This window comes from Alligator mississippiensis, chromosome 1, assembly GCF_030867095.1.
Source record: "Alligator mississippiensis isolate rAllMis1 chromosome 1, rAllMis1, whole genome shotgun sequence".
Taxonomy (NCBI): Eukaryota; Metazoa; Chordata; order Crocodylia; family Alligatoridae; genus Alligator; species Alligator mississippiensis.
In genome coordinates this window covers 6,591,886-6,605,047 of record NC_081824.1, presented here as the reverse complement: position 1 = coordinate 6,605,047, position 13,162 = coordinate 6,591,886, and the positions used below count along the sequence as shown (strand labels likewise).

General features: G+C 50.2%; 1 protein-coding gene across 4 annotated transcripts in view; it reads right to left on the bottom strand.

Moving 5' to 3' along the window:
• The window catches only part of MSRA (methionine sulfoxide reductase A), a 461,625-nt gene that overhangs the window by 359,385 nt on the left and 89,078 nt on the right, over window positions 1-13,162 (bottom strand). The window contains exon 1 of one of the 4 annotated variants that reach the window (XM_059728460.1): window positions 9,437-9,539. The exons of the other annotated variants lie outside the window; for them this stretch is intronic. Within the exon in view, the coding sequence (XP_059584443.1) occupies window positions 9,437-9,524 (88 nt within the window). The 5' untranslated portion in view covers window positions 9,525-9,539. Of the gene's footprint in view, window positions 1-9,436; window positions 9,540-13,162 lie in introns of those variants that run through there. 4 annotated transcript variants of the gene reach the window in all.

The window sequence follows — 13,162 nt, the reverse complement described above, 5'->3', positions numbered from 1 at the left end:
ATCAGTAACTTGGACGAGGGAGTCAAATGTGCTCTGTCCAAGTTTGCGGATGACACAAAACTGTGGGGAGAAGTGGACACGCCAGAGGGCAGGGAACAGCTACAAGCAGACCTGGACAGGTTGGACAAGTGGGCAGAAAACAACAGAATGCAGTTCAACAAGGAGAAATGCAAAGTGCTGCACCTAGGGAGGAAAAATGTCCAGCGTACCTACCACCTAGGAAATGACCTGCTTGGTGGCATGGAAGCAGAAAGGGATCTTGGAGTCCTAGTGGACTCCAAGATGAACATGAGTTGTCAGTGTGATGAAGCCATCAGAAAAGCCAATGGCACTTTATCATGCATCAGCAGATGCATGACAAATAGGTCCAAGGAGGTGATACTTCCCCTCTATCGGGCGCTGGTCAGACCGCAGTTGGAGTACTGCGTGCAATTCTGGGTACCGCACTTCAAGAGGGATGTGGATAACCTGGAGAGGGTCCAGAGAAGGGCCACTTGTATGGTTAAGGGCCTGCAGACCAAGCCCTATGAGGAGACACTGGGGCACCTGGACCTCTTCAGCCTCCGCAAGAGAAGGTTGAGAGGCGACCTTGTGGCTGCCTATAAGTTCATCATGGGGGCACAGAAGGGAATTGGTGAGGCTTTACTCACCAAGGCGCCCCTGGGGGTTACAAGAAATAATGGCCACAAGCTAGCAGAGAGCAGATTCAGACTGGACATTAGGAAGAACTTCTTCACAGTTGGTCTGGAACGGGCTCCCAAGGGAGGTGGTGCTCTCCCCTACCCTGGGGGTCTTCAAGAGGAGGTTAGATGAGTATCTAGCTGGGGTCATCTAGACCCAGCACTCTTTCCTGCTTATGCAGGGGGTCGGACTCGATGATCTATTGAGGTCCCTTCCAACCCTAACATCTATGAATATGTAATACAGTCAATATTCTCCAATCAAAAAAAACTCTCCATTTGGTAAATTTTGCAATATGTTCAATAATGAGAAATTTTAATTTCATACGTGTACTCTTTCAGTATTCTGGGAGGGAGGTTATCTGTTTCCCCCCAACCAGCTCTGTCCCCTGTCCCTGCTGATTTGAGCATATTAAGGTTGAGTTTTGCTATCACTTACAACTGGTAATTTCATTTTTCCATATATTCATTCCCTTTAGCCATCTACCTTTGCCCCTATATTCTACATTATTAGGGGCTGGACTCCTCCATGCTGCCCCCTAGGCTATCCCCCACCTTATTCATACCAGATCTGTTCCCCCAGTCCTGGCACAGATCCCCAAAGAAGCCTACCTCAAGCCCAGCAGTATTACAGGCAGCCCAGGATGCAGCTGCAGCAGCACATGATTGAGAGAGCTTTCCCTGCAGGGTGCTGCACTCCTATTTAGACACCAGTTGCAGCTGCTATTCTCTGTCTATTGGAGCCTTGGCCAAACTACAGCTGCTTAGTGTTTTCACTGATAACTAAAGTTTTGTCTTACAGACTTTAATGACATCCATTTTTACTCTGATTTTTTTCAGACAGTACATACATTTACTGACAGTTGGCAACCCTGCTGCCTACATCTCTAACCTCCTCACATTACAAAGCATTCGTTTAGTTTTTGGGCCTTATCTAGATTATTTTAATGCCTACCCCATTCTCCCTGCATTGCATGCCTACTTCTTTCATTGTTTACTTCCTGTTCATATGGCTAAAAAAAGTTTACTATTTCTTAGTATTTTCTTTCCAAGTTCTAACTTAGCTTGACTTTTGGCTGCTCACATTTTATCCCTAAACTTTCTGACCTCCAATGTGTGGCTTTCTTTGCTGATTTTGCTGTTCAGTTATTGCAGGTTCTCTGCTTATTCACACTATCCTTTCTCATAGTTTTATCGTGGTATTGAGTTTAAGGATAGAAGGGATCATTAGATCATTCAGTTCAGGGATTCTCAACTGGGGTTCAATAGCACCCTTTTCAGCATGCTCTACAAGAGTGGTTCGCAACCTGTGGTCCTGGGGGTCCACAGACAATGTCTAAGGGGTCTGGAAAAGATTACTATAATCAATCAAAAGTAGGTTCAATTCATCTCAAAGGAGTCCACACCTCCATTAGACGTGTTTTATGGGTCCACAAAGGAGAAAATATTGAAAACCACTTCTCTATAATATTAGTACTGCAAGCACTGCAAATACTACTGCCAATATTAGTACCTACACGATTCACAAAATAAACCCAGAGGTTTCATATAGGAATCCATAGTGGCAGGCAAAAAACATTTTGACCTGTTGTGATCTTTCTCAGTTCTTTGCAACATAAAAAATGCTCTATTATTTTTTTGTGATCAAAAAATGAGTGAAAGCTAAGGCCCGGCATTTTCCCCTTGAATGGTGAGGGCTGCCTGCACTCTATATCAAGCCCAAAAACTTTAGCCGGACTAAAGTATTTCAGTTGTCAACAAATGAATCTGTGCATCTGTGGCAAAGTGGGGGTCCCTGACTAGCCACAGAGCTAGTTTCCCACCTGCCTCTGCACACGCCGCCCACCTGTCTTGCCTGTCATGCCTTGTTGTAATTAATTATGCTGTTAATTAAGGTGAGAGGCTGCCCATTTTACACCCCAATATTGGGGAGGGGGGGCTGTGATTGAGGCCACAGCTCTGTTCCACCCCTATACCACAGCCCAAGCCTTGCAGATGGCATCTCAGGCAGTTGGCTCAACTGTCCCCTTCACCCATTAGCTGTGGCTCCAATCATGAGATCTTCAGCTTCTGTATAAGCCCTGGCCCCATCTCAGGCCAGTTGGGACCCCGAGCTTCTTTGCTCATCATAGGTGTCCCTCGCTGTGGGCCTCTGGCCCTTTTGACCCTTCCAGTCCTGGCCCCAGCACTGACCAGTCAAATCCCTTGGTTGGGTTTACTCCTCCTGCCTGCACTTAGGGATTGGAGTCCCCCACTCCTAGTTCAAGTGCTTCTGGAAGCATGCCTGGCCCTGCGGGGTCACTCCTCCAGCAGGCTCAGGTGCTTCCCGAAGCTTACCTGGCCTCCCTGCTCTGGTGGTATATGGCCCACCCAAAAGAGAGGGCTGGGGTTAAGGCACACCTACCCACCTTACACCAGGATGATAACTGGTCTGGCATTTGCTGGGGGCTCCCATGCCACTGAGAGCACCACCAGGCCACCCACTCCCAGCAGGGTGCAGTTTTAGGTCATGCCTAGGACCAGGAGCCTCCAAACCATCCCCTAAGAGGAGGTTAGACGAGTACAGAGGAGGTTAGACGAGTATAGAGGAGGTTAGACGAGTATCTAGCTGGGGTCATCTAGACCCATCTATTGAGGTCCCTTCCGACCCTAACATCTATGAACCTATGAACCTACAGCTCCTTCCCTTACCTCCACAACATTGCATGGAGCCTTGAAGCCAGGCAATGTTATTGCCTGGCCTGCCAGCAGCGAACTGTTCTGTTTATATAGGCAGCCACAGATCTAAAATGGCTGCTGCAATCAAACACCTGCTAGCTGCTTGGCTCAGCCCTTAAAGTGGTAGGCACCACCAGTGCCCTGCCACAGCATCACAGCCAAAGAACAGGAGAGACGATGGTACCACCAGTGAAGTGCCTTAGCCTCCTGCAATGGCACAGAATTGATTAGGTGCCTGATGCCCAGATGTTACCACCAGGTAAACTATAACCCATTTGGCAGAGGAAGGCAAAAGACCCATTGCCATTCTGATCCAATGGAAAATTCTTTCCCAGTGTCAAATTTGGCAGTTGGTCTAACTGTGGGTATGTGACCTAGGCACCCTGGCCAGTCATCTAGGAAATAAAGGATTCTCCATACTCCATGTCAGCAAACTGTCCTATCTGATTGGTGTTCTATCTCCAGTTTTGGCTAACCTCTGAGATTTCACAGAAAAGCAAGGGGTGCAAAATCATAATATTGGTACTTAGCTAATTGTGCATCAAAAGAAAAATAAAACTCTTCCCCACCCATTCACAAAATCTATCAAAGCCCTTAAGAATTATATCTCACTATGATCATTGCCTTAATATATTGCTGCAAGTGTCTTGACTATACTGAGAGCAATACAAGAAATGGTATTTTTTCCAAGGCCTATGAACAAAGGTGATAGGGATCTGGGTTTTCCATTTCCTGCAGAAAAACAGAGAAAAATGCAGGTTTTCCCATTTAACTGAGAAAAGCGCATATTTTTCATTTGAACAGAGAAACACGTGGATTTTCCACTTTTGCAAAGAGCTTTCTGCAGGCTGGCAGAATTCTAGCCTGCAAGGGGCTGGTGGGAGAGGGAGGAAGGCAGTCAAACAGAGGGTGCCATGTGTATGTGTGTGCTCACACGTGCACATGGCCACCAGTCAGCCTGGAGAGCAGCTCCTGCAGGTAAGTGTGCTGGGGGAAGGGGGGATTGAGGCTCCCATAGAGAGGGAGGGAGTTGGGCAGGGCTGGGGCTAGGGCTGGGGCTCGGGTTGTAGCCTAGCTGGGGCAGTGTGTGGGGATTAGAGACCAGGGCTGTCATGCACAGCCGCAGGGCCTGGGCGGGGATTGGGACAGGGCCACAGGAAGCTCATTCAGTGGGTAGGAGAGACTATCTCCCCACCACTGTACAAAGTGCAGGGGAATCAAGTGGGGCTCATGCCCCCCAGATCTGTGCGTGGGGTGGGGGTGGGCTGCCTGGATGCACTGCTTGAATGGCCTCATGGAGTTGTGCCCCTAGCTGCTGCCGAGTGGGCAGAGGGTGCCTCGCCATGGCAGCATGAAGCTCCCAGCAGTGGCTATGAGCTTCTCTGACCAGCCCCACTCTGCCCTGCCCCTGGGTCCCACCCACTGGGCCATGGAGGCTCCAGGGAGAGGGCAGAAGGGTGGGGAGCCCTGACCCCACAGCGGGCAGCCCACATCTCCCCCCCCCAACCGCATAGACTCTGCTCTGGCTGTGTTGCCCATGTGGGAGGGGAAGCCAGGCTCCATGCTCCACTCTGTCACAGCAGCCCCTGCCTCCCGCGGGCAGCAGCCAGGGCTTGGACACTGCTGCAGCCCTGTGTCCCTGGCCCCATAGTCCTGGAAGCTGGGGGGCCCCTCTGGCAGGGGTGGGGCTGGTGGAGGCTGTGGGTGGAGAGTGAGAGGCACCAGTAGGGCTGAGGGGCTATGGCTTGGGAGTGAAGGGCCTGGACCTGTGTCCTGGTGAGCAAAGGGGGCAAGGGGGGCTCTGATTTTCCATGATAAAAAACCCAAAATCAAACACAAAAATGTATAGGTACTTAGAATTTATTTTATTATAGTGATTGAGGCACTGGTAGACTTCTAAATTGCTTTAAAATTGTAAATATAACAATAAAATATAGTGTTAAATATATTTAGCATTTCATTTTAATTGTGGATTTGGGGGTTTTAAAATCAGAGAATTCACATTTTTTTAATCAGAGAATTTGCAGTTTTTAAACAGAGAAAAACCAGAATCCCTGGTGATAAGGGGAATCACAAAGTCACAGATTACATGACCAAAAAGAATTACCGTGACCATCCAGTTCACCCTCCTGCATACAGAGGCCAAATAATTTCTTCCAAAAATGATATATTTTACAAAGAAATCTCATCTAATTTTAAAGACTTAGCTATGCTGAGCCTATTGCCTCCCCTAGGAAGCTATTCCAATTGCTAATTACCTTCACTGCTAGGAAATTTCATCTTATTTCAAGCTTTCATTTGTTTAATTTCAACTTACAGCCATTAGGTCTTTTTATGCTTGTCAGCAAGGTTGGAACACCCTCTGGTATGAGGTATCTTTAGCCTGTGTAAGTACCCATGCACAGTGATTAAGTCACCTTTCAATGTCTTCAAATAAGCTGAAGAGGTTGAGAGCTTTAAGACTCTTTGTTCACACACATACTGGGCACATTCACATGAGACGCTTAACTGTGCAGTAGCATAATTTGCTGCATGGTAAGTGTGCACATCTACACATGCGCACATTTACTGCGCAGTAAAAACCCTTAATCACGAGTAAATTCCCTACCTGCAAATGCAGGTAGCAAATTTACTCGCGATTAGTTAATGCACAGTAACGCACGTGTAGATGCAACCCGGAAGCAAGTTTGCTCCAAGTTAGCCCTGTCACTAGGGGCCAGCCTCGGGGCTCAAGGGCTGGGAGCCTCTCCTGCCTCTGGGTTGGGATTCCTCTATGGCAGCTCCTACCTCAGGCCCTTAAAAGCCTGCACACATTTGAGCCCTGGGGCACACCAGCAGGGAGCCTGAGGGAACTCCAGGCCCCTGTGTCTTCCTCCTGAGTAGGCCGCAGCCTAGCTATGCTGGCCTGCTTGTACCCTGGCACTATTGCCTGGCACCACAGTGCCATGCACCTGCCAGGCCTGCACTGTCCAGGCCTGTAGAGTGCTGCAGGCTCCAGGATAGCCACGTGGAGGCCCAGAGAGCTGTCACGGGAACCCCGATAGTGTTGTCCTTGCTGACACCCATGCCCACTGTGACAGGGAACCCTAACCCTGTCACAAGGAAGAAGGTGCACCCCTATAAGGCCAGAACCTTCTGGGCACAGAAGGCTGGTGAGGAAGGGGTTAACTGCTGAACTGGGGTGGATGGTCAGCTAACAGGAAGAGGCAGGACTATAAAAACCCTGGGTTGAATGGTAGTAAGGGGGCCAGCAGCCAAGGGGGAAGGAGTGCATCTCAGAGCTTCAGGGAGAGGCTTGGTGGGAATTCCAGAGCCAGGAAGAGGGGAACTATAGAAGCCCTGAAGAGATGACAGCTGCACTGCAGCAAGGATTGGAGCTGATGGTGGGGAACTGAAACATGAACCCTGCAACTGTAAGCTGACATACTGCTTTCCTTACTCACCTTTCTGGGCGGCAGATATTGCCCATGGACGGGACTGTTTATTTGTGTTCTTTGGTTATGGAATGAGACCGGAGGTTTGGGTGAGGCTGTTAGGGGACGGAGGAGGCCTCATTTTGGGAACCCACTCCAGAGTGGGATCCCCAGTTCCAGTGAGGGCGCAGCTTTTTGGGGGCACAGACCCCAGCACCAGTGAGGGTGCAGCTTTTGGGGGCACAGACCCCAGTGCCAGTAAGGGCGCAGCCTTTCGGGGTGGGGCACAGCCCCGGCACCAGTGAGGCACAGAGAGAGACAGGGCTGCAGAGAGCCCGAGTGCCAGTAAGGGCACAGTTTTGAGATGAGCTTAAAAAGGCCAGGGAGGCCTGGATCACCTGGGGGGTTCAAGTATATATTTTTTTCTATTATTTGGATGGATCAGGTCACACCCCGGTTTTGGGCATGTGACCCCCTGGCTGTGGGGCTGGCGCACGTGCCTCTGGGCCAGGGAGTGCCGTGCTTCAAAAGGGAGCAGAAAAGGGGGCCAAGAGCTTCCAGGCACTAGAAGGAAGAGCTAGAGCCTCAGAGTCAAACCCTGTTTGGTAGGTTTGGATGGAGAAGCCTAAGTAGAGAAAAAGGGGTCAGACCATCCTAGGAGAGACCCCAACATACCCAATATAAATCGGCAGTCGCTTGCATACTAATTTCCATCAAGACGTGGCAGGCGAGATTAGGGCGGGACAAAAGAGTTCCAAGAGGACTCCAAAGGCACCCCATGTAAGGCGCAGATGACCCGGAAGATGACGCTGGGGAGGGCAACCTGTCACACCTACACCTGTGCCTACCCCTCAGGGTCCCAACTGGTCCATGGAGGAGACTGGCAACCTTGTGGCACTGTGGGGTGAGGCAGAGGTACAAGGCCAGGTCAAGCAGGACAGTAGTGCCGCATAAAGTTCAAGGCCTTGTGGGCACAGTGGGTTGCCATCACCAACCACAATTGTTGGTCGGGGACTGCCCATCAGTCCATACCCTTTATGCAGAAACTGATAGACATCCTCACACCCCAGGACCCAGGCTACAGCCATGCTGTGAATAGCAGCACAGGCAGCCTGCCCAAGCCACCACCACAGCCTGGCATCCACAGTGACATGTCACCGGGAGAGGGCCCTCAGGCCTCCAACTGCCCATCCCACTAAGCTCCCCAGCTGCACCCTTCACTAGCAGCTCGAGGAGTCTGGGCCAGTGCCTGCCATGACAGTTCTGCAGCCCCATACCCCACTACGAGGCATCACCAGCCATGACACTGCCAGCAGCACCAGCTCCTCCACTGGGGAGTCCCTGGTCAGGCGCCCACTCACAGCCCAAGGACGCTGCCTAGAACCACATGCCACTGCTGACAGCTGTGACCACAAGAAGCTGCCAGCCATGCCAGCCCCAGCCATGTGGTAAGGCTTACACTGAGGGCAAGGCCTTCCCCACTCCAGACCCTGTTCCTGCCCAGCCCGGCCACACTCCCCTGGCTCTGGGTTTCCCCCACACAGCACACAGGGAGTTGGGAGACAGTGCAAAACATTGAGCAGCCAGTGCCCCCACAGCTAGATGGGCACAGGCCTCTCTTACACCAAGGAGTGCACTGATGCTGACAGCAATGTCCTCCTCAGCCACAAGAGGCAGGGACATGTAGCTCAGCCACAGGTAGCCCTCCAGGCAGTGGCAGAGATTGCAGGAAAGCCCATGCTTGCCCCCTGTGCTGTCATAGCTCAGGGTACCATGCCAGGTGTGGAGGGTCACCCAGGGCACCATGGCCATCAGCAGCAGCAGGCATAGTGGGTTGAGCACCCCTTGGTCCACACAAACAGCTCCTTGTGCACTGCTTGTGATATGTAGCAGGGGCACACTTGGGGTACAGTGGCAACATTGGGGGGGGAGAGCTGGCCCCATGGCAAATCGCCAAAGACCTCTGTGGGGAGGGCTGGGTCACAGGCAGCTCTTCAGCCCAGTTTTCCAGGAGCCCCATGTCCCCTGAGCCTAGGAGCTTTGGGCTGAGCAGCAGCACAGGATAGCAGCTGGCCTGCAGGAGGAGAGGAGGGGGCAGCGGGGTCTGGAGCCATGGCTGCTGGTACTGCCAGAAGCCTGGCCCGTCCCACACTGGGAACAGGGCGGGGGAGGCAGGTTGCCTGCAGCCAGCACCCAGCAGCCCACTGGCCCCAGGGGAGCAAGCAGGGATGGGGGTGCTCAGCCAGCAGACCCCTGGGCCTGGGCCTACCCAGCCCAACTTACCATGGTCCCTTAGCACACAGGCATGCCCGAACTCTGCTCTGAGGCTGGGCAGCTCACAGCCCCTGGTACAGAAAATCTCATCTCTGAAATGTTGTAAACTCACACAAACAGCTTCTTTTTCATGGCTCTACAGGGCCAGCAGCTGCACACGGGGGAGAGGCTGACCTTGGCAGCCAGGATGCAGCCTCAGGGTCACTGCCGCCCACAGCCAGGGCCCTATGAATGCATTGGCTCCACCAGAGGAGGACCCTGGGCATGACCCTCCTCCTGGACCACCTGGTCATGGCATCAGAGGACTGGCTGACCAACGCTCAGGCCTGGCAGGTGGAGGATGTGACTCACCAAAATTGGTGGCGGGCGGAGGATGTGGCCTGTCAGGACAGGTGACAGGCAGACAACATGGCCCATGAAGACACATGGGTCTGGGCATACTGGGAGTTCTGGGTGCATCTGCTGGCCCTGGAGGAAAAAGAAAAAGGAGGCTGGATGAACACCTTGCTGGGGTCGTTTGACCCCAGTACTCTTTCCTGCCATGGCAGGGGGTTGGACTTGATGATCTGGCAGACCTGGTGGCTGCCGACAAGCTCATCAGGGGGGATCAACAGCAAATAGGCAGAGCCCTTTTCTCCCCAGCACCACCTGGGGTGACGAGGAACAATGGTCATAAGCTGATGGAGAATAGGTTTAGGTTGGAGATCAGAAGGCAATATTTTACAGTTAGGGCGGCCAAAATCTGGAACCAACTTCCCAGGGAAGTGGTCCTCACCCCTACCTTGGGCAAATTCAAGAGGAGGTTGGATGATCACCTGTCTGGGGTCTTGTGAACCCAGCATTCATTCCTGCCTGTGGCAGGGGGTCAGGCTAGACGATCTGTTCAGGTCCCTCCTGACCCTAGCTACTATGAAACTATAATCTGCTCAGGTCCCTCCCGACCTGACCAACTATGAAACTGTGGGAGCAGACCACAGTATTGGCCAGGTGCTGGACATTATCCTGGCCGTGGCAGTCGCCTTCATGCCGCCTGCTGTGCGGACCCTGACCCCAGCTCTTCCTGCTCCCTGGTAGCTGCCTGCCACCCAGCAGCAAACTCCCACCTTGGCCTGGGAGGAGGTCCTCCACCACCTCCAGCAGCCAGGAGCCCCTACCCTGGCCTCTGCCCTGGGTGCGGGGCCACCCTCCCCGCTCCTGGGCCCAGGTTCACCACTTGACCCAGTTCCACATGGGTACAGAGCCAGAGCTGCCTGCAGCAGGGGCAGGACTGCCCACTGGCCCTGGACACTGGCTGCCAGAGGGGGAGCCACCCACACTGGGGAAGCAGCAGCCACCATTGCCCCTTGGCGAGCCCCCCACCCGCTGCACTCCACACGGCCCTGTACTCACGAGTAAACTGGTGTCATAGCAAATGCTCATGTAGACACACCCACTATCCTGCATTTGGCTGTTTTCAAACACATTTTACTGGACTCTGGTTATGTAATCAAGTGCCTTCAGTTGAATAACCAACACTGTGACTGAGAAAAGGACATCACAATAACTGCTTCAGCATGAGCTCTAAGTGCAATTCAGTATCTAAAAAATGCCTGATGCAGTCCTTGAATGTATGCAGTAGACCCCAGATCATTTATATCTGGATGGTTCACAACACGTTTAATTCATAGCAGTATGCCACACTAAGGAGCAGCAATTCAGCTCTTTTCTGAGACTTGTACTTGAAAGGATTCCACTTCTTCATTCAGCAGGATCTCATCAGAGGTCCAACAAGCTGCTTGGAGAAGTGGCACCCTTTGAAATAAAAGTGACAGGAAACAGCTGGAACACCTCGGGGAACTCTCACAGCTGTTTGCTGCAGCTCTATACACCCTTCGATATTTTGTATATCCTCATATATGTTCACATGCACTCCTAAAATTGCACTGGTAAAATTGCTACTTGGATTAAGATCTCTGGCATGGTATCTACATGACAAGAAAAATGTGGAAATACTAGAGTTAAATGAGGAACACAAAAAATGACCAGCAGCATACAAACAAGTCTAGCGATGTGAGTGTCACAGAGCTCAATTTATCTAAAGAGAGGGTGAAATGTGACTTGGTTACTGTGTATAGGTATTTATACATGGAGAGGATCTCTCATACGGGGAGGGGGCTTTTCAGTCCTGCAGACAAAGACATCAAAATCTAATAGCTGGAACCTGAAGTTGGACAAATTCAGCTTTGAACTATGATGCAATTTCCAACTTGTAAAGGTGATCAAAGATTGGAAAAGCTTACAATGGAAGTGATGGTCTCACTACCACTTGGCATCTTAAATTGATATTTGATATCTACCTGAAACACATGCTTAAATTCAGCTTGTGTGAAAAATCCCTGTGCATAAAGACTAGATGAGCACAGTAATCCCTTGGGCCTCAATGTCCATGAATCTATGAATAAATTGTACTTGAAAATCTGGTGAATTTCAAATGGTTACCTAAAATAAGGAGTTACCTATTATTCATTATCTAGCTTATCTCCAGGTAACTTCTCTCTCTGCCTCCTGTACTCCTTCATGACTACTTCACTGTGACCCTTTCTTGGGAAGGGTTATGCCACCGTTGGAAATGATGATGCAAACAAAGACAGAAATGTTTTATTAATTAATCAAAGCTTACACTAAGTAGTAAGAAGTAGTAAGTCTCCCTCACCCCTACCTTTACGCACCTCAAAATATTTCATAAATTTTTTAAAGGTGATTGAAGCTTAGAGAAATGCATTCAGGAAATACATTTTAAAGTCCTTTCTGTTATAATCCAGAGCCTCTGACCATATTATTTTTAAGACTCAGTGGGTGTATCTACACCAGGGTCACCATATTTCCAGTTCCAAAAAAGAGGACGCCTGTCAGAGGGACACCTCACTGCCAACTCACAGCCCCCCGGCCCTACCAGTGCCCCTCAGTCCCAACCTGCAGCCTTATCCACCTTATCTTGTATTCAACCAAATACAGCAATATCATTTTTGTGGGGCTTAATACTTACTGCTTTCTCATCATTTCCCCTCCTGTTCTCATCAGGGTTTTGATACCCGAAACCTCTACTCCTACCTCTGCCAAAATTCACTTTTTTCCTTTTTCACACAGCCCTCTCATTCAGTAATCTGTTCCCTACAAAATCTCATAGCGCTATCCAAAATGCTGGCAGTCCTCTGTCTTTTCATCTTCCTTATCTGTCCTCCAAACTATGGGGATTAAACTTGAGTTTACGTAAGGAAAGGTCAGGTAGCTCTCTGTTTTTATAGGCTTGTCCTGAGTTTTCCAGCAGAAATGGCTCTAATTGAACTCAAGTGTTGTTTTACTTTGATAAGACTTAAACTATTCTGTACATGGGGGTGGCGAGAAAAAACCACTTCACGCTACTTTGGACTGACTTATAAACCTTTCATAGAAAGAAATATCATTAAGGTATAAATACTTCTCTTTCAGGATTGCTATCAGCTCATAGTCAAACAATTCCTGTCTGCATGTGGGCACCTTGATGGCCCTATTCAAACCAAAAGGAAAACAAAGGTTTGACAATGTGAGCACATTATGGCAGTACTTACCCTCCTCATGTGAACTGCATGACCTGTTTTTTCAGTTCAATGAGTGTAGCAGTTGGTAAGCACTAACCTCAACCTTTTGAAAGAGTTGCAAATTGATTTTGCTACAAAATTCCCCTTGATTTAAATGAGAATTATGTGCATAAGAACCTATGCAACTCTCAGAAAATTTTAGGGGAAAGATTCAATTTTACCTTCCGATTCATAACACTCACTGCTTAAGATTTTGGATATTCAAATATTGTGAAATGCAATGGGCCATTTATGTTAGATAGTAAAAGAATGAAGGTCAGATCCAAGAAGACCAGTAGCGTAGTGACGGGGGGCACCTCCCGGGCCCTCCAGGGGTACTCGGTCCCCCGGCGGCACTTCCAGTTTCACCACCAGCATTTCCGGGCTCAGCAGCGTTTCCAGACTCCTCCCCACCTTCTCCCACAGCGATCAGCCACGAACGGGTGCAAATGGAAGTATTGGCCTCCGGGCACCAGAGATC